Raw genomic sequence first — 22,221 nt, forward strand, 5'->3', positions numbered from 1 at the left:
ATATTTAATAGGTGTTCTTACATTACTTCATTGCAGAAAACACATTCATTGCTATAAACTTTTCCATCAGTTCCACAAACTGGACTCCATTCTCTGGTACAGACGTTTGGGTATGCTTTGTACTTGTCACATTTTGGCTGTCAGACATAAAGGGACAATGCAAAGTTTGTCATATGGTGATATTTGTGGGCAGGGATAAGACATACAACAGAATGGTTCAATTTTAAGGTTTAAATATAAACATTACCCAAATAAATTGAACATATATAATTACAATTATTTATTTTGTGTATTGTGCACAGGTGTGTGTGTGTGTGTGTGTTCATGCATGGATATGCACATTCATGCCACAATATTCATGTACTGGTCAGAGGTCACCTTGCAACAGGTAGGCTCTCTTTTACCATATAGGTCCTGGAGATTGAATTCAGGTTATCATGCTTAATGGAAGAGACCTTTATCCACTGAGCAATCTTGCCACACCAAATACATTGTATTATTAATACAAGTTACAATAAGACTAGGCACAAACCCTCATATCAAGGCTGGTGAAGGAACCCAGTAAGAAGAAACAGGTCCCAAGAGCAGACGAAAGAGTCAGAGACACTCCTGTTCCCACTGTAAGGAGTCCCACAAAAACACCAAGCAAACAACCATACCATATTTGCAGGGGAACTAGCACAGACCCAGGCAGACACTGGGGTAGCCACTTCAGTCTCTGTGAGCCCCAAAGAGCCTTACTTGGTTGATTCTATGGGCCATGTTCCCAAGGTCTCCTCAAAATTGCCACATCAGTGGTGTTAACTCACCTGACCAGGAACTCTTTTTGATGCAAATGTTGTTTCTGAAAACAGCAGACAAAGGAAGAGTCAAGATTACAGAGAGGGGAAAATACAGTCTACAGTGGAACATGCCCACAGTATTCAGGGGAAATAACCCGTGCAAAATGCTTACTCGGGACCTTCGAAGCAAGGATATGAGAATTTGGGTTAGTAGGACAATAAGGTATTTGTAGATAGAGTTCAAATCTTGAAATGTTATTGTTTATTAATTTTTCAAACGTTTCTATCAGAGATACCATAGTTTCTCTTTATATGTGATATAGCATAAACAGAGGAATAATGCCTTGTAGGAAAGTCATTCGTTTGCCTTACATAAAAGACATGTAGAAAAACTGACAAGTATTTCATTATTAAGATTTAGTATCTTAAGGTCTAATCCTTCACAATTTATTTATTTACTCTGAAATTTAGGATTTGTCAGTGGAAGAATCACTGAGTTTTCTCCCTAAGCACAGACCTTGACTTACAGGACTCAGCTGACAAGTGACAAACGATAATGTCAAGGAACAGCAGATCTGGAAGACGCTGCAAATCTCATACACTACATTTGACAGCACTGTTCTATGTCCTGCAGAGTGCGATGAGGGTAAATATCTCTAACCAAAGATCAGTAACAACAACCTAGAAATCCAAAGTATGATTTCTAAGATTTATTCTTAAAAGAGATAGGCTCTGTCATATCCAAGTTGGCCTTGGCCTCTTGGACACAAGCAAATGTCCTTCCTCAGGTCTTTGAGTAACTGGCTTTCCAGACACACCTGTTCAGTCCTATGCTCCAGTTCTCAACCACAGGGCATGAGTAAAAGCGATTCATTGGTGTAAGTTCTAAAGAAATTGGTAACCTAATGCTTTTCATTTCACCAGTTTGATGTTGCTCATCCCAGTTTAAAAGTTCATCTAGCCCTGAATTGCAAAGGATGTTTCCAGCATAATAAGTCTGGGAGGGGGATAGTAGAAAATGTACTTACCATAATAAAGGGGAAGCACCAAAGCCAGGATGAAAATGACTTTGATCCATATGGAAGAGGAAGGCATTGTATGATGCCTGCGGAACAGTCATTAAGAGCACTTAGAACACATTTCCATTCCTACAGATCAAGGAACCACCACACACCCCTTTCCCAGATTCCTAATTGTGGTTAACACTAGTCTTCCTCTATTTTTCATTAATCCTTAGAATTAGTGAGACACAGAGAGGAGAAATGCAGTATCCTTCCAGAGACCCGAAATGCCTTCACTGTACCCTTTAGAGTCTAATTTATTTTCCCAGCTGCTGGTTCAGCTAAGCACTCACTGCACTTCAAGAAATACCCACATTGGACTCTCAGTATTGCAGAAAGAATTCTTTTAGAAAGGCAGACTTTTGGGCTGGAGAGATGGCTCAGAGGTTAAGAGCACTGGCTGTTCTTCCAAAGGTCCTGAGTTCAATTCCCAGTCACCACAACGTGGCTCACAACCATCTATAATGAGATCTCTTGTCCTCTTCTGCCGTATAGGCATGCATGCAGGCAGAATAATGTGAAAATAATAAATAAATAAATAAGCCTTTAAAAAGTATTAAAAAAAAAAAAAAGAAAAAAGAAAAAAAAGAAAGGCAGACCTTGAGAAACTGTTATGGCAACCTTAGGCTCCTAGAAGGTCTCCGGTAGTCTCTGTGTCCTCTATCTGCAACAGCAAAGATAGTGGAGAGACACCAACAGCCCTGGACATTAATGCTGTTCTGCTTGCCTTCTCTTCTCGGTCACTTCCCTCCAGCTGTACTTTGTATTGCCTTTTTATTGAGAATCTTATTCAGGATTAAGATCAAAAGCCCAGCACAGGTCAATCATAGAGGAAGTCTATGTTCTCCCTGAAGGCTGGCTGCCAAATAGTCCACAACAAACATTTTACCATGTCTTAAGAATTCTCTCAGCAGAAAGTTGATGACCACTCAACTTCATCTATTCAGAGGTGTGGAAGCTGAAGCCATGTTGTAGCCTCTAGGAAAGGTGCAAAAGTGTTCTGGGGATGGAGCTCCTTATTTCAAGGACCTTTGGAGAAACCCTCCCACCTGGCAAGGATGCAGGGGAAGCAATACTACAGAATCCTGAGCTGACACCAGAGAGCATATGAGCTTGGGCAGTTGGTATTGGACAAGAAAGATCTTTAGGATGGTAATCCCCTCCAGACTGATGGTGGTTTGGATAGAATTTTACCTTGGGAGCTACAGAACTGCTGGAAAAACAAGCCAGAAATCATAGAAGGGGGAGTTAGTATGACGTGGAAAGGATAGGAGCTCCACAAGGACCAAATATATCTGGGCACAGGGGTCTTTTCTGAGACTGACACTCCACCAAGGACCATGTATGGATATAACCTAGAACCTCTCCTCGGATGAAGCCCGTGGTAGCTCAGTAACCAATTGGTTTCCCATAGTAAGGGGAACAGGGACTATTTCTGACAGGAACTCAATGGCAGGCTCTTTGACCTCCCCACCCCCCAAGGGAGGAGCAGTCCTGCTAGACCACAGAGGAGGACATTGCAGCCAGTCCTGAAGATACCGATAAAACAGGGTCAGATGAAAGGGGAGGAGGTCCTCCCCAATCAGTGGACTTGGAAAGGGGCAGGAAGGAGATGAGGAAGGGAGGGAGGGTTTGGGATGGAATGAGGGAGTGAGATACAGCTGGGATACAGAGTTAATAAAATGTAACTAATAATAAAAAATTAAAATTAAAATAAAAAATAAATAAAACAATGGTTCACATATATTAAAAAAATGTATGGGTAGAGAATCTCAGAACATTTTAAAGAAGTTTTAATGCCCCCTGTTACTGAGACAGAGTAAGTCAGAAGATACAATGTTCTTTATTGAGATCTTTAGACACACCCTAAAGAAAAAAAGGCATTGGAATAAACACCTCTCAAAGGATAGACTTTTTGGAGTTTATGCAACAATCCAGCCTTCGGTTTCTAAACAAAGTAACTTTTTTTAAATTAAATTTTTATTTTTAATATTAATTACAGCTTATTTACTTTGTATCCCAGCTGTAGACCCCTCCCTCACTCACTCCTAATCCACTCTCCCTCCCTCATCTCCTCCCTGCCCCTCTCTAAATCCACTGATAGGGGAGGACCTGCTCCCCTTCCATCTGACCCTAGCTTATCAGGTCTCACCAGGACTGCCTGCAATGTCCTCCTCTGTGGCCTAGCTAGGCTGCTCCTTCCACGATGGGGGGGGGGGGAAGGAATCAAAGAGCTAGCCACAGAGTTCATACCAGAGACAGTCCCTGTTCCCCTTATTAGGGTACCCACTTGGATACTGGGCTGCCATGGGCTATGTCCAAGAAGGGGTTCTAGGTTATATCCATGCATTGTCCTTGGTTGGAGAATCAGTCTCAGAAAAGACCCTGTGTCTAGATATATTTAGTCCTCGTAGAGCTCCTGTCTTCTCCAGGTCTTCCTAACTCCCTCTTTTTTCATATAATTCCCTGCACTCTGCTGAAGGTTTGGTTAAGAGTCTTAATATCTGCTTTGATACACTGCTAGGTAGAGTCTTTCAGAGGCCCTCTGTGGTAGGCTCCTGTCCTGTTACTTGTTTTCTACATCCAATGTCCATCCCATTTGTCTTTCTAAGTGAGGATTGATTATCTTACCCCAGGTCCTCTTTCTTGTTTATCTTCTTCAGGTGTATAGATTTCAGTATATTTATCCTATCTTATAGGTCTATATAAGTGAGTATATACCATGTGTGTCTTTCTGCTTTTGGGATACCTCACTCGGAATGGTCTTTTCTAGTTCCCATCATTTGCCTTCAAAGTTCATGGTTTCCTTGTTTTTAATTGCTGAGTAGTATTCCATTGTGTAAATGTACCACAATTTCTGTATCCATTCCTCAACTGGGGGACATCTGGGTTGTTTCCAGGTTCTGGCTTTTACAAATAAAGCTGCTACGAACATGGTTGAACAAATGTCCTTGTTGTGTACTTGAGCCTCTTTTGGATATATGCCTAGGAGTGGTATAGCTGGATCTTGAGGAAGCACACTATTCCTAGTTGTCTGAGAAAGTGCCAGATTGATTTTCAAAGTGATTGTACAAGTTTACATTCCCACCAGCAATGGAGGAGGGTTCCCCTTTCTCCACAGCCTCTCTAGCATGTGTTGTCACTTGACTTTTTTTATCTTAGCCATTCTGATGGTGTCAGGTGAAATCTCAGGGTCATTTTGATTTGCATTTCCCTGATGACTAAGGATGTTGAGCGTTTCTTGAAGTCTTTCTCTGCCATTCTATATTCCTCTACAGAGAATTCTGTTTAACTCTGTTCCCCCTTTCTAATTGGATTGCTTGATTTGTTGCTCTTTAGCTTCTTTAGTCTTTATATATCCTGGATATTAGCCCTCCATCAGATATAGGGTTGGTGAAGATCCTTTCCCAGTCTGTAGGCTGTTTTGTTTTGACAACAGTGTCTTTTGCAACAAAGCCACCCTCGATGTGGGTAGGGGTATTTCGGATGGAAAGGGGAGAGACATTCTGGTCTGGTATCAAACACACGAACTTAAATTTTGCCTGATGAGACTTTTTCTTACTGGAATTACCTTTTTAAATTAATTTATTCATTTTATATCCTTATCATGGTCCCCTCCCTCATCTCCTCCATCCCATCGTCTTTTCCTCTTTCCCCCATCATGCTCCCCTAGTCCTCAGAAAGACCTCCCCTCTTACCAACTGACCCAATACTATCAATTCTCTTCAGGACTGCCTGCATCCTCTTCCTCTGTGGCCTGGGAAGGCTGTCTCACCCAGGGAAAGTGATCAAAGAGCAGGTAACAGAGTTCATGTCAAAGATAGCCCCTGTTGCCTTTACTAGGTGACATACAAGGAGCCCAAGCTGCCTATCGGCTACATCTGAGCAGGGGGTCCTCTTTGTGCATGGTCCTTGGTTGGCACATAAGTCTCTACAGCCCCTCTTGGGCCCACATTTGTTGGCTTTGGTGGTTTTCTTGTGGAGTTCCTGTCCCCTTTGGGGCATTCTATTCCCCTACTCTTCTGTAAGACACCTTGCACTCTGCCTAAAGTTTGGCTGTGAGTCTCAGAATCTGCTTCCATCTGCTGGGTGGACTTTTTCATAGAACAGCTATGGGGCTGAAGAGATGGCTCAGCTGATAAAGGCTACAGTCACAACCAAAAATATAAGAACATCTATGGTAGGCTCCCATCCTATTCGCTCTCTTCAACCATGTGGATGTCTATTCTATTTGACCTTCTGAATGAGAATAAAGCAACATCCTCCCTAGGGTCCTCCTTACTTAGGTTCTTTGGGTCTTTGGACTGTAGTATGTTTATCCTATATTATATTGCTAATATATGCTTATAAGTGAGTATATACTATGTGTGTCTTTCTGGGTCTGGGTGACCTCACTCAGGATGATCTTTTGCAGATCTATCCATTTGCCTGTAAATTTCATGACGTCCTTCTTTTTAATAACTTAATGGTATTCCTTTGTGTAGATGTACCACAGTTTCTTTATTCATTCTTCAGTTGAAGGACATCTGAGTTGTTTCCAGTTTCTGGCTATTATGAATAAAGCCGCTATCAACATAGTTGAACAAATGTCCTTGTTATCTGGTGGAACATCTTTTGGGCGTAAACCCAGTACTGGTATATCTTGGTCTTGAGGTAGATTTTAGATACCAGCCAACTACAGGAAATAGATTTTGTCTTACTTTTCAGTTCTTCCACATGAGTACACAATGATACAAATGAAATTTTGATTTTGATGTATGAATGTAGGTGGCTATCATATTTTTGAGTGCATCTGGATATTTGTGTGTGTGTGTGTGTGTGTGTGTGTGTGTGTGTGTGTGTGTGCGTAGGGTGGTTAAGAGACAGGGTTTCTCTGTGTGACCTTGACTATCCTGGACTCACTTTCTAGACCAGGCTGGCCTTGAACTCAGAACTATCCTCCTGCTTCTGCCTTTGTCAGTAATAGGATTAAAGGGGTTCACCACCATGCCTGGCTTTGTCTGATTTTTTTTTATTATGTTGTTGTATTGCTTTTTTCTGTTGTCTGTTGGATTTGTGGTTTCAAATTTTGTTACAGAGATGGGAATTAAAACTGCACACAGCCAAATTGCATTTTGGGGATTTTCATGAGGTAGACTTCTTCCAATTGCTACCCACACCTCTCTAGCCCCAGATCGTTCTACAGAGCCTGGACAATGAATGAAACAACTTGCTCTTCCTGGACTTGACCAACATTCCAATCTTTTGAGACCCCAACTGCGATGCCCCAATGTCAGCAAGAAATAGTCAGATGATTATATCACCTCTTATCATTTATTCATTTATTATCAACAAAAAGGCTGGGATGTTAATTTCCAAATCTGGGGCACATAGCTGAGATGCTTATTTAATATGCACTATAAAAATAACTGATGTTCTTAATAGACTTAAAAATTTATCCCAGCTTTAATTCTGGGTATCGCTGCATTAAGTAACATTGTAGGGGTTACTGCTATGTCTGCTACAGCCCCAGTTCAACAAGCACATACTTCTGACCATGTTAATAATGTGTCTAAGAATGTTTCCCTTTCTCTGTTTACTCAAGTACAGATAGAATTAATGTATTAAAAACAATTATATATATGGAAACTCAAATTCAAAATATTAAGGTTAGATTGACTACAGCTTGCCATTATATATATATATATATATATATATATAGAGAGAGAGAGAGAGAGAGAGAGAGAGAAAGAGAGAGAGAGAGTATTACCCCTTTGTATTGAACATATATATATAGTATTATTATAGATACTATACATATATAGTATTATATTTTTTACCACTTTGCCTTAGAATAGCTCACATGTGTCTTGGAGACAGATTCAAGCTCATATAAAAGGAATTTGGAGTAATTCAGATTTTAATATAAATTTACTACATGAACAAATTGCTGCAATTTCTTCTGCTCACAGATGTCATCAGCAGAACAAGTTGTCCTAAGCTTTATTTTCCACTTATTACTGTCATTTCTAGAAAAAAAAAACTTCTGGTTCTTTGTTATTAATTAATTTATCACCATAATTCCTATTTTCATTATTTTGTTTCAAGTCTTCATCAGCCAATGAAGTCATAGACTTTACACTGTTATTCATGATTTACACGAAGATAAAAAAAGGAGATGACAGAAGCCATGCTGTAACCTCTGGGCCTATGTTTTACAAATGTGGCTCATTATGGCAAGGCCCTTTGGGGAAGCCTGCCCACCTGGCCAGGACCAGTGGAGGCAACACTGCAGACCCCTGTACCTGTCCCAGGGAACTCATAAACCTCAAGCCTTTCTTGCTTTTGCTATATTTTACTTTGTCAGTTTGTGATTGTAGCTGACTTTACTGGAAACAAAAGCCCCTTGGATGAGTCTTTTATAATTTATTTCTAAAGTTTCTTCAAGAAAACTAAGCCTCTTCAGTCTATCAGAATCAGGTGGCTCCAGTTGGCCCAGCTGCCTCTGCAGTCATCCAGAGTAAGCCAAAAGAACTCACTAAGGTGAATAATTTTTGCTTACTTAGCTGTTCTAAAAGAGAGATAACTATCATGAGAACTTAGGAGATGGTTTCTTAAAAGATGACATTAAAAACTTAAAAAAACATATAAAGACAAAATAAAGGGCATAAAAGGTTAGACATCCCTCCAATGCCAAATAATCAGCCAAGGAATCTAAATATTCCTATCCCCTTGAAGGCAAAAGTACAGGTAGAAACTGCCAGTAAGAATAGGAACTTGGGTGTAAGGTGAAATCTCAGGGTTGTTTTGATTTGCATTTCCCTAATGGCTAAGTGACAACACAAGCTGGAGAGGTTGTGGAGAAAGGGGAACCCTTCTCCACTGCTGGTGGGAATGTAAACTTGTACAACCACTCTGGAAATCAATCTGGCGCTTTCTCAGACAACTAGGAATAGCGCTTCCTCAAGATCCAGCCATACCACTACTGGGCATATATCCAAAAGAGGCTCAAGTACACAAAAAGGACATTTGCTCAACCATGTTTGTAGCAGCTTTATTTGTAATAGCCAGAAGCTGGAAACAACCCAGATGCCCCTCAACTGAAGAATGGATGCAGAAATTGTGGTACATCTACACAATGGAATATTACTCAGCAATGAAAAATAAGGAAATCATGAAATTTGCAGGTAAATGGTGGGATCTGGAAAGGATCATCCTGAGTGAGTTGTCCCAGAAGCAAAAAGACACACATGGTATATACTCACTCATAGACATACAACATAAAACAAACCCACTAAAACCTGTGTATCTAAAGAAACTAAGCAAGAGAGAGGACCCTAACTAAAATGTCCAATCCCCATCCGGAAAGGCAAAGAGGATGGACATCAGAAGAAGAAGAAAATAGGAAACAACCTAGGAACCTACCACAGAGGGCCTCTGAAAGCCTCTGCCCTTCAGACTATCAAAGCAGATGCTGAGCCTGATGGGCAACTGTTGGACAGAGTGAATGGAATTTTAGGTAAGAACTGGGAAATAGTAAGAGCTGGAGAGGACAGGGTCTCCACAAGGAGAGCAACAGAACAAGAAAATTTGAACACAGGGAACTTCCCAGAGACTCATACTCCAACCAAGGACTATTCATGGAGATAACCCAGAACCCCTGCACAGATGTAGCCCAGGGCAGTTCAGAGTCCAATTGGGTTACATAGTAATGTGAAGAGGGACTGCCTCTGACATAATCTGATTGGCCTGCTCTTTGATCACCTCCCTCTGGGGGGGAGCAGCCTTACCAGGCCATAGTAGAGGACAATGCAGCCACTTTTGATGTGAACTGACAGACTAAGATCAGAAAGGAGAGGAGAACCTCCCCTATTAGTGGACTTGGGGAGTGGCATGCAAGCAGAGGGAGGAGGGAGGGTGGGATTGGGAGGGGAGGAGGGAGGGGCTTATGGGGGGATGCAGAATGAATAAAGTGTAATTGATGAAAAATTAAAAAAAAAAAAAAGAATAGGAACTTGGTCCAAACAGTTAAGAGTCAGGTATTAATCTTTACCATTTTGTGACTGTATAAAGACTAGGACTACAACTGCTCTTCACATAAAAGTAATATGTAGCTCATAGATGATACACCTGAAAAATATTATCCTAGGTAGAGTATTTGCTGACTACAAAAATACAAAAGCAACATACTGTTAAAGACTAACCATAGAGCTTAAATATCTTTCATTTCTGTAACCGCGTGTCTGCTGCTGGCCTGAGCATAGTACAGGTAGGGAGTGCCTGTCTAGATATAACAATTTGGCTTGCAATATAAAACTCATGCTCAGATATGAAGTCAAGGTTAGTTCATGCATGTTTATGGGAAAAAGGTCAAATGATGACAATGGAGTGCAGAAAAGGAAAAAGAAACTAAAATGGGTAAATGTGAACGCTTCTTGGAGCCATTATTAAAGAGAAACGAGTTGAAGCTGCACATGCTAGAATGCATTAGAACTTTTATAAATAGAGATGGATCCAGTTATGCAGGGCCGTCTGTTTGGAAGACTTTTCATTTTCACTGATTCCACACATCCAGAACTCAGCTGGACTCCGGCAGTGTGGGAAAGAGAAAAGGAAGGCAATTGATACACACACACACACACACACACACACACACACACACGAATATGCACACATGCGTGGGGGAAGGGAGAGAGGTATGAAAGTATTCCAAACTATTGGGTAAAGAATAAGAGAATAAAAGAGAAAAGGGGAAGAATAGATTTAAAGAATTGTAACTGGACAATTCCACCCATGGTTTTGTCAGAAAAATTAGATCAAACACTAAAATAAAACTTAATATGCTTATACCTGGCAGACTAAACAGAAAAGTTAATTTTTGTTAGTTGCTTTGTTTTGAGGTACATACCAGTGTTCCATTGCAAACCTGTAGCACAAATTTCCAGCCAGGAGCAGATGTCTGCTGAAAACTTTTTACCAATGTCCATTTCCACAACCAAAGCAGTAAGTCTGTTTGTGTAAGAAGCCTGCGCTGTGTCCTGGAAGAGTCTCAAAGAGGTCAGCACAAGGAAATCCTGGGTAGAGGATGGAGACACAGTGCAAATGGCAGTAAGAGGAGGAAAGGATAACAAGGAGGGAAACTGGGGCCACAGGGAACAGTGTCCTTAGTTATGAACGTTAATAATCTCATGTGTCTAGAGTTAAGTGGTGGGCACAGGGAGGCATGACATTGGGATTTCCTGGAATTCTTTTTATTTTATTTTATTTTTCTTATTAGTTACATTTTGTTAACTCTGTATTCCAGTTGTATCCTGCTCCCTCATTCCCTCCCCAATCCCACCCTCCCTCCTTCATCTCTTCCCTGTCCCTTTCCAAGTCCACTGATTGGGGAGGACCTCCTCCCCTTTCATCTGACCCTGTTTTATCGGTATCTTCAGGATTGGCTGCAATGTCCTCCTCTGTGCCCTAACAGTACTGCTCCTCCCTTAGGGGGTGGGGAGGTCAAAGAGCCTGCCATTGAGTTCCTGTCAGAAATAGTCCTTGTTCCCCTTACTATGGGAAACCAATTGGTTACTGAACTACCACGGGCCACATCTGAGCAGAGGTTCTAGGTTATGTCCATTCATGGTCTTTGGTTGAGTGTCAGTCTCAGAAAAGACCCTGTGCCCAGATATATTTGGTCCTTGTGGAGCTCCTATCCTTTCCACATCATACTAACTCCCCTTCTTTCATATGATTCCCTGTACTCTGCCGAAGGTTTGGTTATGTCTTAGTATCTGCTTTGAAACACTGCTAGGTAGAGTCTTTCAGAGGCCTTCTGCAGTAGACTCCTGTCATACGTTCAATGCACATCTCATTCGTCTTTCTAAATGAGGATTGATCATCTTACCCCGTGTCAGCTTTTCTTGATTATCTTCATTATGTTTATCATATCTTATAGGTCTATATAAGTGAGTACATACCATGTTTGTCCTGGAATTCTTTACTGAACTTCTTCAGAGCCTGCCATTTGGGAAAGCTTTAGCAATTGTGATCCCTGACTTCCAACCCTGTCTCTGACCTCTACACCATATTCAAGTTTCGTAATCTTCAACTGTCACTGTGTGACACAGGCTGGGTTGAACTCACAGTCTTCTTGCCCCTTGAACATCTGGGGTTACTGGCTTGTGCCACCATGCCCAGACCAGCCTAAAAAAGGTTGTTATGAACAAGTCATTAGGAAAAGAAACCAACATGAGTTCCAGTAGGTCATACTCATATATATATATATATATGTACACACATGTAAAACAAATTTCTTCTTAACACTCACTGTACTTGGCAGTGTGTTACATGAGACACCTCTATAAATGTCTATTTTGTCTCACACATTTTGCCCTCTCATTCTCCCCTCCCTGCCTATAAGTTCCCATTCTTTCCCTAGACAAATTCTTACACTTTCTATGTTGTTTTCTGAATTTTGTTTTAAACAAAAATATAAATAACAAAAATATAAAATTGTATAAAATAATGGACTATGATATGATGTTTGTATAATACATGTATATGGTGAGTAATTGTAAAATTAGTTAAACATATATTACCGTATTTATAATGACTTTATGATGAAAATCTGAGGGGTGCTTCTAGAGGTTTGAAATACATAGTCCATAGCTGTTTTTATAGTTTCCCCACCATACAATAGCACAAGGAGCAGACTTTCTCATTTCTCACCCAAACTTAACACTCTTGATTGGATCACTATTCTACTTTCTATATTTTCATTTTTGTTTATGGTAATTACATACATTTTTAGGATGCAGTGTAATATTTTAGCGTGTATGATACACAAGCTAGTGGATAGATCACAGAAACCAACATCTCTGTCGCCTCGGATAACTTTTATTTGTGTTGAGAATACTAAAAAATTATTTCTCCCTCCTTTTTTGAAATATTCAAATACCTGCTTCCTGCCATTCTTACATAGGGTGCTGGAAATTTCACTCAGGTACCCAATAATCTTCCTTGCTCAAATACCTGTGCACAAATCCACAACACACACACACACCCTTTCCAGGCTCTTGTAACACCTACTCTAATCACTATATTGTTGAGACCAACTAGATCAGGTCACAGAGCTGGGTAGACAGTGCTTTAGGCAACAACACAGGACTCTGAGCCGGTGGTGTCTCAAGATGATATTGTATGCACATCAGCAGACTGAGCTGAGGAGGTAACATTGGGGGTCTGGGTACCTTATCCAGGTCAGTGTAGCTTTGTGGTGACCCTGTTTCCCAAGCTTCATTTAAGACCTGTAAGAGCTTCAGAATGGCCCTTCCAAACCCAAATGTACCCAATGTACATGAAATCAATAGGCTCCAGGAACTGCTTATTTATCCTTCTCCAGCACAGAAATCACTCCTGGCTTCAGGAATGATCTAATGACACCGAATAATAGATGCTTAAGTATCTTCCAGCTACTGTGGTGACACCATCATGCATTTCATACACTTATTAAAGATCTTTATTTAAAAATACTTAAATATAACAAATACATGTGCTAGAGAGGCCATAGTCTAAACGGTAGATGACAAGAAGTGTAGATGAAGACAAGGGGATATGAGGAGCCTCACCTCTTATCAGCAGTTTGTCAAAGGAAGCAGCAATTGTGATGAGCAATTCTGGTTGCCAACTTGACTGGATACAGGGATGCCTAGAGAGTTGGTAAACCACACTTCTGAGTAAGTCTGTGATGAGATTTTTTGAGAGCAACCATGTAGGGTCAGTGAATGGTGTGGTTAGGATTCATTCTGAATGTAAACATTATCTTCCACTGGGTTAAAAGTCTTGGTGGGATGGAAAAACAGAGGGCAAAGTAGTACTCACCTGCATTCCCCCTGCAGTGGGAGGCACTCCATTCTGTCATTGGCTCTGAGGAGCATCAGACTGCCTTTGAATGAAAACTTACTCTGGCAGTAGCATGGTGGGAGGGAGCCTTCTTCTCCCATCCCTACCATGTTTTCCAGCATGCAGATGGCTATTGTGGGATTTCAGTCTTGACGAATAAATCTGTGTGTTCTCTTGCTTCTGCTTCTCAGAAGAATCATGGCTGATGTGGCTGTATCAGGAACCTGTTTGCTAGGTCCCTCAAAAGTTGAACATGCAACTGCCAGACCAGCCATCAACTCCATTCCTACAGTGACACGTCTCTTTTGAAAAGTAAGTATCCCAAAGATGAATGGTAGTCAAGGTTGCATACTTTGGTTTTTGTTTTTCATCATATACCCAAATCTCTAACTGATTGTAAAAAAAACTTCTCTGGAGAAGCTGACTTACAGAACGAATAAAGGATCAAATTTTGAGATTTTTTTTAATTACAGGAATGTCAGGGATAAAATATGATTAAATTTCTTGTCTCTAAAAGATTGAGTCAACATCTATCTATCAAGACTCTTAGAATCAGCAATTGCTTTAAATTTAGATATTATCTTAAAGCTTAGAGCTTAAGGCAGTGGTTTAACAGAAATCATCAGAGGGACAAGACAGTTTTTAGGTGCTTATTTATTCTGCTATTGCCTATGAGTTATTAACCTTGAATCTCTCTAATCAACTTTGTTGTCAGTCTATTAAATGTGCTTTTCTTTGTTCTCAACTCTGATCCCAGGGAAGAAAGCAGACAGAATGCAGTGGTACCATCATGTTTGTAGGACAAGAGGCCCTGATACTTACCTTATTCAAGGAAGAGCTACCTTAAAATATGAGGAACTCATTTCTATTAATATTTACAAACTTTGCTGATGAAGAGTGGAAAATTATCAGATCCCAGACAACATAAACATTCAGATAAAGGACATAGTTCTTTTTCTTTAATTGGCAGCCTGAATTTCTTCAAATCAGGATTATCCCATTTTTCTCAATCCAGACTTTCCTCCCTTCCTAATTAAAGCCTTTTTTGCCCATGAGTTCATGCTATTTTGCCTCCTTATTTTCTGTGTTGACTGAGATGGAAATTATGTCTGATAACTCATGATTCTCTAAGATTCATGAGCAAACTAACCCGAGTAGCCTCTTAGACTTTCAACTGCTCAAAACCCTCCTTTGGATGTACGGAAACTTGAGAACAAAGAGAATCTGAGACATCTAATTTATTTTTAAAAATTCAAGTAATACAATAGTTGGGTAACTTTGAGAAATATCTCTTAGATCACAGTTAATGAAGTTATTTCCTCAACCATTTTGTATTCAACTGAAAAAAACACACGCTAATACGTTTAATAATACTGTTTAACATTTTATTGAGCAAAATATTTAGATACTTGGAGCTTTATATTGAGTTGGGGTTTACATTGTTGAACATAGCACTATGATAAGGATTTTGTTGTTTGTGATCAATGTGCTCTGCGGCCCAAGTTCAAACTCACATCAATCCTCCAGCCCCAGCTTCCTAAGTGTTAAGATTACAGGTCTAAGTACCATTTCCTCCTTGAATACTGAGATTTCAAACTGTCATTTTATTAATGATCATGGAGACTAGACAACCTGAAATCATAGTTTCTTATACTTGAGAGCAGGCTGAATACACAGTATTTAATCCTCTGTCATGTAGTGTTATGACTCATCTGGTCTTCTATGAATGGAGACTTTGAGCAAACTCCAATTGTAGAAATCACTGCAGAAATATATCATCCTTATAGCCATTGGAATATTTAATTTTTAGCTCCAGAAAATGTCAGCATTTGCCATAATGATCAAATGAGAAAAGGACATCACTTTTTCTATAGAATAAAAAAAAATAGTTGAAAATTAATTAAACCTTTTGGATAATTTATATGCTTATCCACTTACAAGTGAAGATTTGAACTATGGACATGTTGAGAGATTATGCTTTATCTTACAATCAGCTCTGTCTACTTGCTTCTAGCTTCTTTATATGCTCTTTCTACACTGTGGATATCCTTGGCATTTCCGAATTTCTCAGGCAAAACTCATATCAGATCCACAAGAGAAGAGCTGTAGGGAATTTCAGGTCTGCCAAGAGACACATATAACTTTGGGTGCAAATGGGCACTGTTTTATAAGAGTAAAAACCTGCATAGGAAATGAGGTGGAAGGAAGGAAGAGAAGCCTTCAGACAGCAAACTCTCAGAATGAAGGGGGATGGAGAGGGGTTTGTTTGAGAGTGCCCTGTGCCCTCAGGAAGAGTTAGAAGGATGGTACAACTTCCAGAGACAAAGTTGACACCACACAAGTTTCTTTCAAGCATTAATTGGCTTATTGTTCGTGGTAAATTTCAAAGCTCAGCATTTACTCTGATTTTTGATCAGTTATTTTGCCTGTAGCTAGCAGACTTTTGTGGCCTCTGAGAGATACACCGTTTAACATTACAGTTTCAGCATTGCATCACTGTGGTGAAAGCTCTGAAGTGCTAATTCACAATTCACCAAATTAAGTTATATTAGTCAATTCAAACATTTGCAGAACATGTAGCGTGGATATGTTGACAGTCTAATCATAACACTCTTAAGAGAAGCTAGAAGAACATTCCCTTCACTTTTATAAACTATCATAGTTATCTTTGCTACATCTCATGTGCCTAGATTACCAACAACATGGATTTTTATATCATTGTGGAATGCCTTATTCGTGACTGGAAGGACAGATATTCATATTTCATTCATACTTCAGTGCATTGCAGAAAAGACACTTATTGAAATAATTTTTTCCATTAGTTGCACAGATTGGATAATATTCTTTGGTACATAAGTCCATGGTATTTTTATATGGTTGGCATTCTATCTGTAAGGCAGAGAAAGATAACAAAAGTTACTGACTAATGAACATTTATTTGATTACAATAGTCTTGAAATATTATATATCATACATTCAACATGAGATAGCAATGTATATGTAGGATCAAAATCAAATATCTACACCCACTATCCAAAAACAAATCCTTTTAATTTTTTTTAAATAAAAATCATCCAAGGAAATGTATTTTCTTGCCAATATTATCAGCTTTTAGAGAATGCAGACTACTCAAATTCTAAAAAAGAACCAGAACAGAAAATTTAAAAATTGATTTTAAAAATACTGGCTGATATAATACAGGATAAACATCCTAAAATCTATAGTCCTAAAGAAGCTAAACAACAAGGAAGACTCTAAGAAAGAGGCCTAACCCTCATTTAGAAGGGCAAGCAGGATAGACATTGGAAGTAGGGGAAGACAGAAAACAGAACAGCAGCCTTCCACAGGGGGGCTCTGAAAGACTCTACCCAGCAGGGTATCAAAGCTGATACTGAGACTCATAGCCAAACTTTGGGTAGATTGCAGGGAATCTTAGGGAAGAAGGGAGAGAGAGAAAGACCTGGAGGAGACAGGAGCTCCACAAGGAGACAAACAGAGCCAAAAAAATCAGGGTTCAAGAGGACCTGCAGAGACTGATGAATCAACAAAGACCATGCACGGAAAGGAGCTAGACCCCCTGCACAGATGTCTCCCTGTTGGTTCCCTAGTAACGAGAGAAAAGGGGCTGTCTCTGACACGGACTCAGTGGCCAGCTCTTTGATCACCTCCCCCTGGTGAGGTGTCTTAAGGAGGCCACAGAGAAAGAGGATCCAGACAGTCCTGATGAGACCTGATAGGCTAGAGTCAGACAGTAGAGGAGGATGACCTCCCCTATCAGTGGACTAGGAGAGAGACATAAGGGGGGAAGAGGGAGGGACGGTGGGACTGAGAGGAGATGAGGAAGGGGGCTACAGCCTGGATACAAAGTGACTGAATTGTAATTAATAATAATAATAATAATAATAATAATAATAATAATAAAGAAAAAAATTAAAAGAATACTGGCTGTTCTTCCAAAGGTCCTGAGTTCATTTCCCAGCCACCCTACGGTGGCTTCTAACCATCTATGGTAAGATCTGGTGCCTTCTTCTGATGTGCAGGCACACATGCAAGCAGAATGCTGTATAAATAATAAATAAATCATTTAAAAATTTGATGTCAGGTAAATGAATATAAATTTATTGAGAGAATAAAACTAAACCTTAATTTGTTGCTCTTTATTTTGTTTTGAATTGTATTTACTCATGGTCCTACACTATAGGTATTGAGAACAACTGTATGTATGTATTATCTGAGCCACAGAACATCTAGCAGACATTTCTGTAAAGGGCAAGAGACAGGAAGTTCACTAATGTTCTTTAATTCATAAAATTTGTCAGTTTAGAATTGCCATTTAAATGAAGAGCCTTCTTGGAGACAGCGTTGTGTAAGCCGGTTCACCATTCTGCCTTCATTAAACAGCTGTTTTTCATTGCTTGCTCTCTTTGTTTTTACTTCTTAAATGAAGTATTGATACCAGTGTGGGGAAGGTGACAAGTTATTTCGTGTGTTTTCTCAATGTAGGTAACACTCCCCTTCAGCAGTGGCTTTCCCTCCCCAGGTCAGCTCTTCATCACTCCCACCACATCAATGGGAGGTTGAAGGCAAATGTGCTGTTTGCTATGCCAACCTTTCCAAACGATTGCTAATTAGGGATGCATCTGGGCACTACACTTACATCTCTTATATAGCTTTAGAAATCTTGATAATTCGTACAGGGGGATACTATCTGTGTTTCTACATTATTTGCTGACATTTAACAGACATGAATATATGCTGACATTTAAAAGACATTAATGACATAGAGGCATCGTTTACTTTCTACCATACTATGATATGACATAGTACATAATATTTTATAGATAGATACATTTTCTACCATTATATGATATATGTGCACAGATACACACACACACATTGTGCAGTAGGGGTCACTACTATTTAGTCTCCTAAAAACAGATGATTGGTAGGCTACTTTAATTCTCTTTGTGAAGATGAATAATTTTACTCTAAGTATGCTTTTGTAGCCTAGCATTGTAAAAAATAGCTAATAATTGCCAATGGCCTTCCTATATACATTAGCACTTGGATCATACCAATGTAGTTTTGCTTGCTTGATTGTCTTACTTAACTTTGCTATAATAATACGTGCATAAACACATTTTTTTCATGTTTTGAATCCTTGTTTACTTTAGACAAGCTTACTAAGATGACTGACAAAAATTTTAAATTATATTTCAAATTCCAAATGAATGACTAGTAACTTACTTGTATATATGCTGACTTTTTTATGAAAGCAGTTTCTAAAAAAACAAAAAACATTTTTTACAAAATAAGCAATTTGTGAATAAAATGGAAGCAGAAATACAGTGATCTACTCAAGGAACTGCCACCAAAGGGAAGACAATTTTATGCTAGTAACAAAAATTTAAATTCTTCAATATATGTATATAGCTAAAAAAACAATTAATAATAGCCAGACAAATGTAGCTCTGTGAAAATTGCATATTGTTTTGAATAACTTTTAGTAAGTGTGCCAATAATCTCCTTGAAGATACCAACTTTTAAAGATTTACGGTACAGATACTTAATTAGGCCAGAAGAAGATGCTGAACCACAAGTTAATTTAACACATTGTGCTCTATTATTAGGATATTTGCCAATACTTGAAACCTACTTCATAACAAAATGTAAATGATAAAAATGGTAATGGCACCCAAAAAAGCCCTTTTCCCTTTTCCTTATATGTGTCTTTGATTTCAGGGCTGAGAGCTAAAAGTAAGTAACAATTCATAGTCTCAAAGCATACCAGTCCAAAAAAAAAAAAAAAAAAATCTTCCCTACATTTTGCATTTAAAAACCAGAGTATAAAGTCCCCCCAAAATACCAACTATAAAAATTAGTCAAAAGTCCCTGAATTCAGTAATGTGCAAAGCACCAAATCCAACTGCATTTGGCAAATCACCATTCTGTTTTTCTTTTTCTACTGTGGAAAACGAGTAAGGTATCTTTTGACAAGACATTTAGAAGCAATTTAAAACCTGCTTCTCTTATTTTACCAAATCAGGAATTTAAAAGGAAATAATGCAACCATTCTATTACTATCTTAGTGCAGGAGCAGATTAGGCATTCCACCCAAGAGTGAAAACTTACCAGAATAAAGAGCGAAGGCCAAGTTGACGAAAACAGCTTTGGCCCATAGCGAGAATAACTCCATCTGGCAGAATCTGCAGGAGAATTATTCACAATGTTTGCTCTACGGAACCTGGCTGCATTAAACGTAGACACGATCGTTTGAAACTGTGCCTTATTGAGACATTTACAACAGTTATTGCCAAGAGGACTATCTGAAACGATGCTGACAGCAAGGCTGTGCACTGGGCCTATTTTCCCATGAAACATTACCGTGAGCGATGCACACTGCAGCAGTCTCCCTCTGGCAGTACTTTAGGCAAGGCTGAGTACCGGGGCTGTCTGCCCGTGAAGGAATAGTGACAGCAATGCTTTATATCATGCTCATTTCCCGACTGCTGCAACTCACCTGCCTTACGCAGACTTAGGGAAAAACCTCTGCAGGCAGACTGGCTCTGTTGCCCTCTTTTTTTAACTATAGCCTTTAAGCAAACTCTTGTTTATTAATGCTTGAGTGAGGAGCTTGATTAAGGGGAAACGGTGGCCTGGGACTGATAAGACACACAAGTATGCTTTGTTTCCTGGAAGCTATAAAATAGGACCCAAGAGTTACCTACCAAGTACTTCTTCTCAACAGATCATCGCTCAGCTGTAGGCATATCTCAGCAGAATCTTTTGTACCTGGAAGTATGAAGAGAGAAGTTAATGAGTGCTGTTCTTGATCTCACCATAGATAAGGAATGTGAGTACTTTGTTCATTTTAGAGAATGAAGCAGGAGAAAGGAGCACAAAAAAATGAATTTAATAAGGTTCTATGTCCTTAATAGTTGTATACACTAAATATATATTTTTTTTTCCCCTAGAGAAATGTTATAGCCTATGGACACAATGCTCCACATCACTACTATGAACATATATATTAGTAATATATATGTTCTAATAGTGGACTTACATCAACTGCAGATGAGGTACAGCCAGCTATTGAGCACAGTCAGGTATGGAAATTCAGGAGAGGAGTAATTTGCTGTGATTACTACTATTTTATCATCTGCTAAATAATGAATGAGCTAAAGAACAAATCAGAATTTGAACCATAAAATGCTGTGAAATGAATGACAAAATGAAATGTATTTCGACATGCAGCTAAAACATGCTTCTAAAAAACTTTAGAGTTATTCAATCCTAGGGTAAGGAAGACTAACATTTTGAAATAAAAAAGTTAAACTGGTTAACATGAGAAAACTAAATGCAAATTTTGTGGCAGTAGGTATGTAATAATGATGCAAATACAAATTAATGAAACAAAATAGAAAGATAGCACATAAACTCAACAATGACAAAAGCTAGTTGTTCAAAATGAGAAACAAATTTACAAACTTTAGTGAGTTTGACCATGAGAAAGGAGCAGGGGCTGAAATTACTTGACTCAGAAAGACAAAAGGCTTTGCCACAAATAGCATAAGATATAGAAAGAAAGTCATGGGAGTTGGGGGAGAGGGGAGAGGGTCGTGAGAGTCCAAAGACTCCTACCATTCCCAGCTTGTTTGTTCTTTTTGGTTTGCACTGACTGTATGAGATGAGACTTCTCAGCTCTAAGCATCTAGCTCCAGCTGATTTATCTGCTGTACTCCACCATGCTGGCCCTATCGTTATGGCTCCCAAACCTTTGGCACCATAAATCTAAATAAACCCTTCCTACTGTATGCTTCCTTGGTCACAGAATTTTATTACAGCAATAGAAAAGTAACTACTACAGCTGGCTTCACTTCTGATTTCAGTAACAACAAAACAACAAGATATAGAGAGTTTGTAACTGTAATAGCTAAAGGAGAAAACGTGAATTTAGGAGGGAGAGGTGGGGATACAATAAAATGGGGGACAAAGGAGGGGTGGAAGCTATAGAGACATATCTTCTCAAAAATAAATTATACAGAGACTGAACCACCAACGAAAGAGCAAGCATGGACTGGACCTAGGCCCTCTATACATATGTAGCAAATGTGCAGCTTGATCATCATGTGGGTTCCCTAACAGCTGAGGTAAGGGGCTGTCTCTGACACTGTTGCCTGCCTTTGTATCCCTTTTCTCTAGCTGGGTTGCTTGTCTGGCCTCAGTGGAGAGGATGTGTTTAGTTCTGCTGTGACTTGATGTGCCAAGGTGGGTTGGTACTCATTGGGGCAGGGAGGGGCTCCACTTCTCTGAGGAGAGAGAAAGGAGGGAATGGGGGAAAGGGTTGCAAGGGTGCAACTAGGAGGAGAAAAGGGAGGGGGCTGGAATCAGGCTGTAAAATGAGTAAATAAATTATTTAATGGGCAAAAGAAATTATTAATAAGCAAAAATAAAATTATTAAAAAACTATAATAAAGTTGAAGACAAATGATGGGATATTTATCAAACTATTA

General features: G+C 39.3%; 1 protein-coding gene across 1 annotated transcript; it reads right to left on the reverse strand.

Moving 5' to 3' along the window:
• Positions 1–17: 17 nt before the first annotated feature.
• On the reverse strand, positions 18–20,090 carry LOC110566396 (serine protease inhibitor Kazal-type 10-like). The gene is made up of 6 exons (XM_060378593.1): positions 19,841–20,090; positions 18,956–18,990; positions 16,482–16,597; positions 1,811–1,887; positions 810–844; positions 18–137 (listed from the first exon to the last, which is right to left on the reverse strand). Exons 1-6 carry the CDS (start codon positions 19,902–19,904, stop codon positions 18–20), a joined length of 447 nt encoding a protein of 148 aa, XP_060234576.1. The 5' UTR covers positions 19,905–20,090.
• Between the last annotated feature and the right edge of the window lie 2,131 nt (positions 20,091–22,221).

The sequence above is a fragment of the Meriones unguiculatus genome, chromosome 2 (genome assembly GCF_030254825.1).
Source record: "Meriones unguiculatus strain TT.TT164.6M chromosome 2, Bangor_MerUng_6.1, whole genome shotgun sequence".
NCBI classification, from domain to species: domain Eukaryota; kingdom Metazoa; phylum Chordata; class Mammalia; order Rodentia; family Muridae; genus Meriones; species Meriones unguiculatus.

Coding starts and splice junctions, on each gene's coding strand:
- LOC110566396 (XM_060378593.1), bottom strand. CDS start 19,904: ATGGAGTTATTCTCGCTATGGGCCAAAGCTGTTTTCGTCAACTTGGCC. Junction 845..1,810: donor GGTGCTTCCCCTTTATTATG/GTAAGTACATTT, acceptor TGCTGTTTTCAG/AAACAACATTTGCATCAAAA. Junction 138..809: donor CAAAAAGAGTTCCTGGTCAG/GTGAGTTAACAC, acceptor TATGTCTGACAG/CCAAAATGTGACAAGTACAA.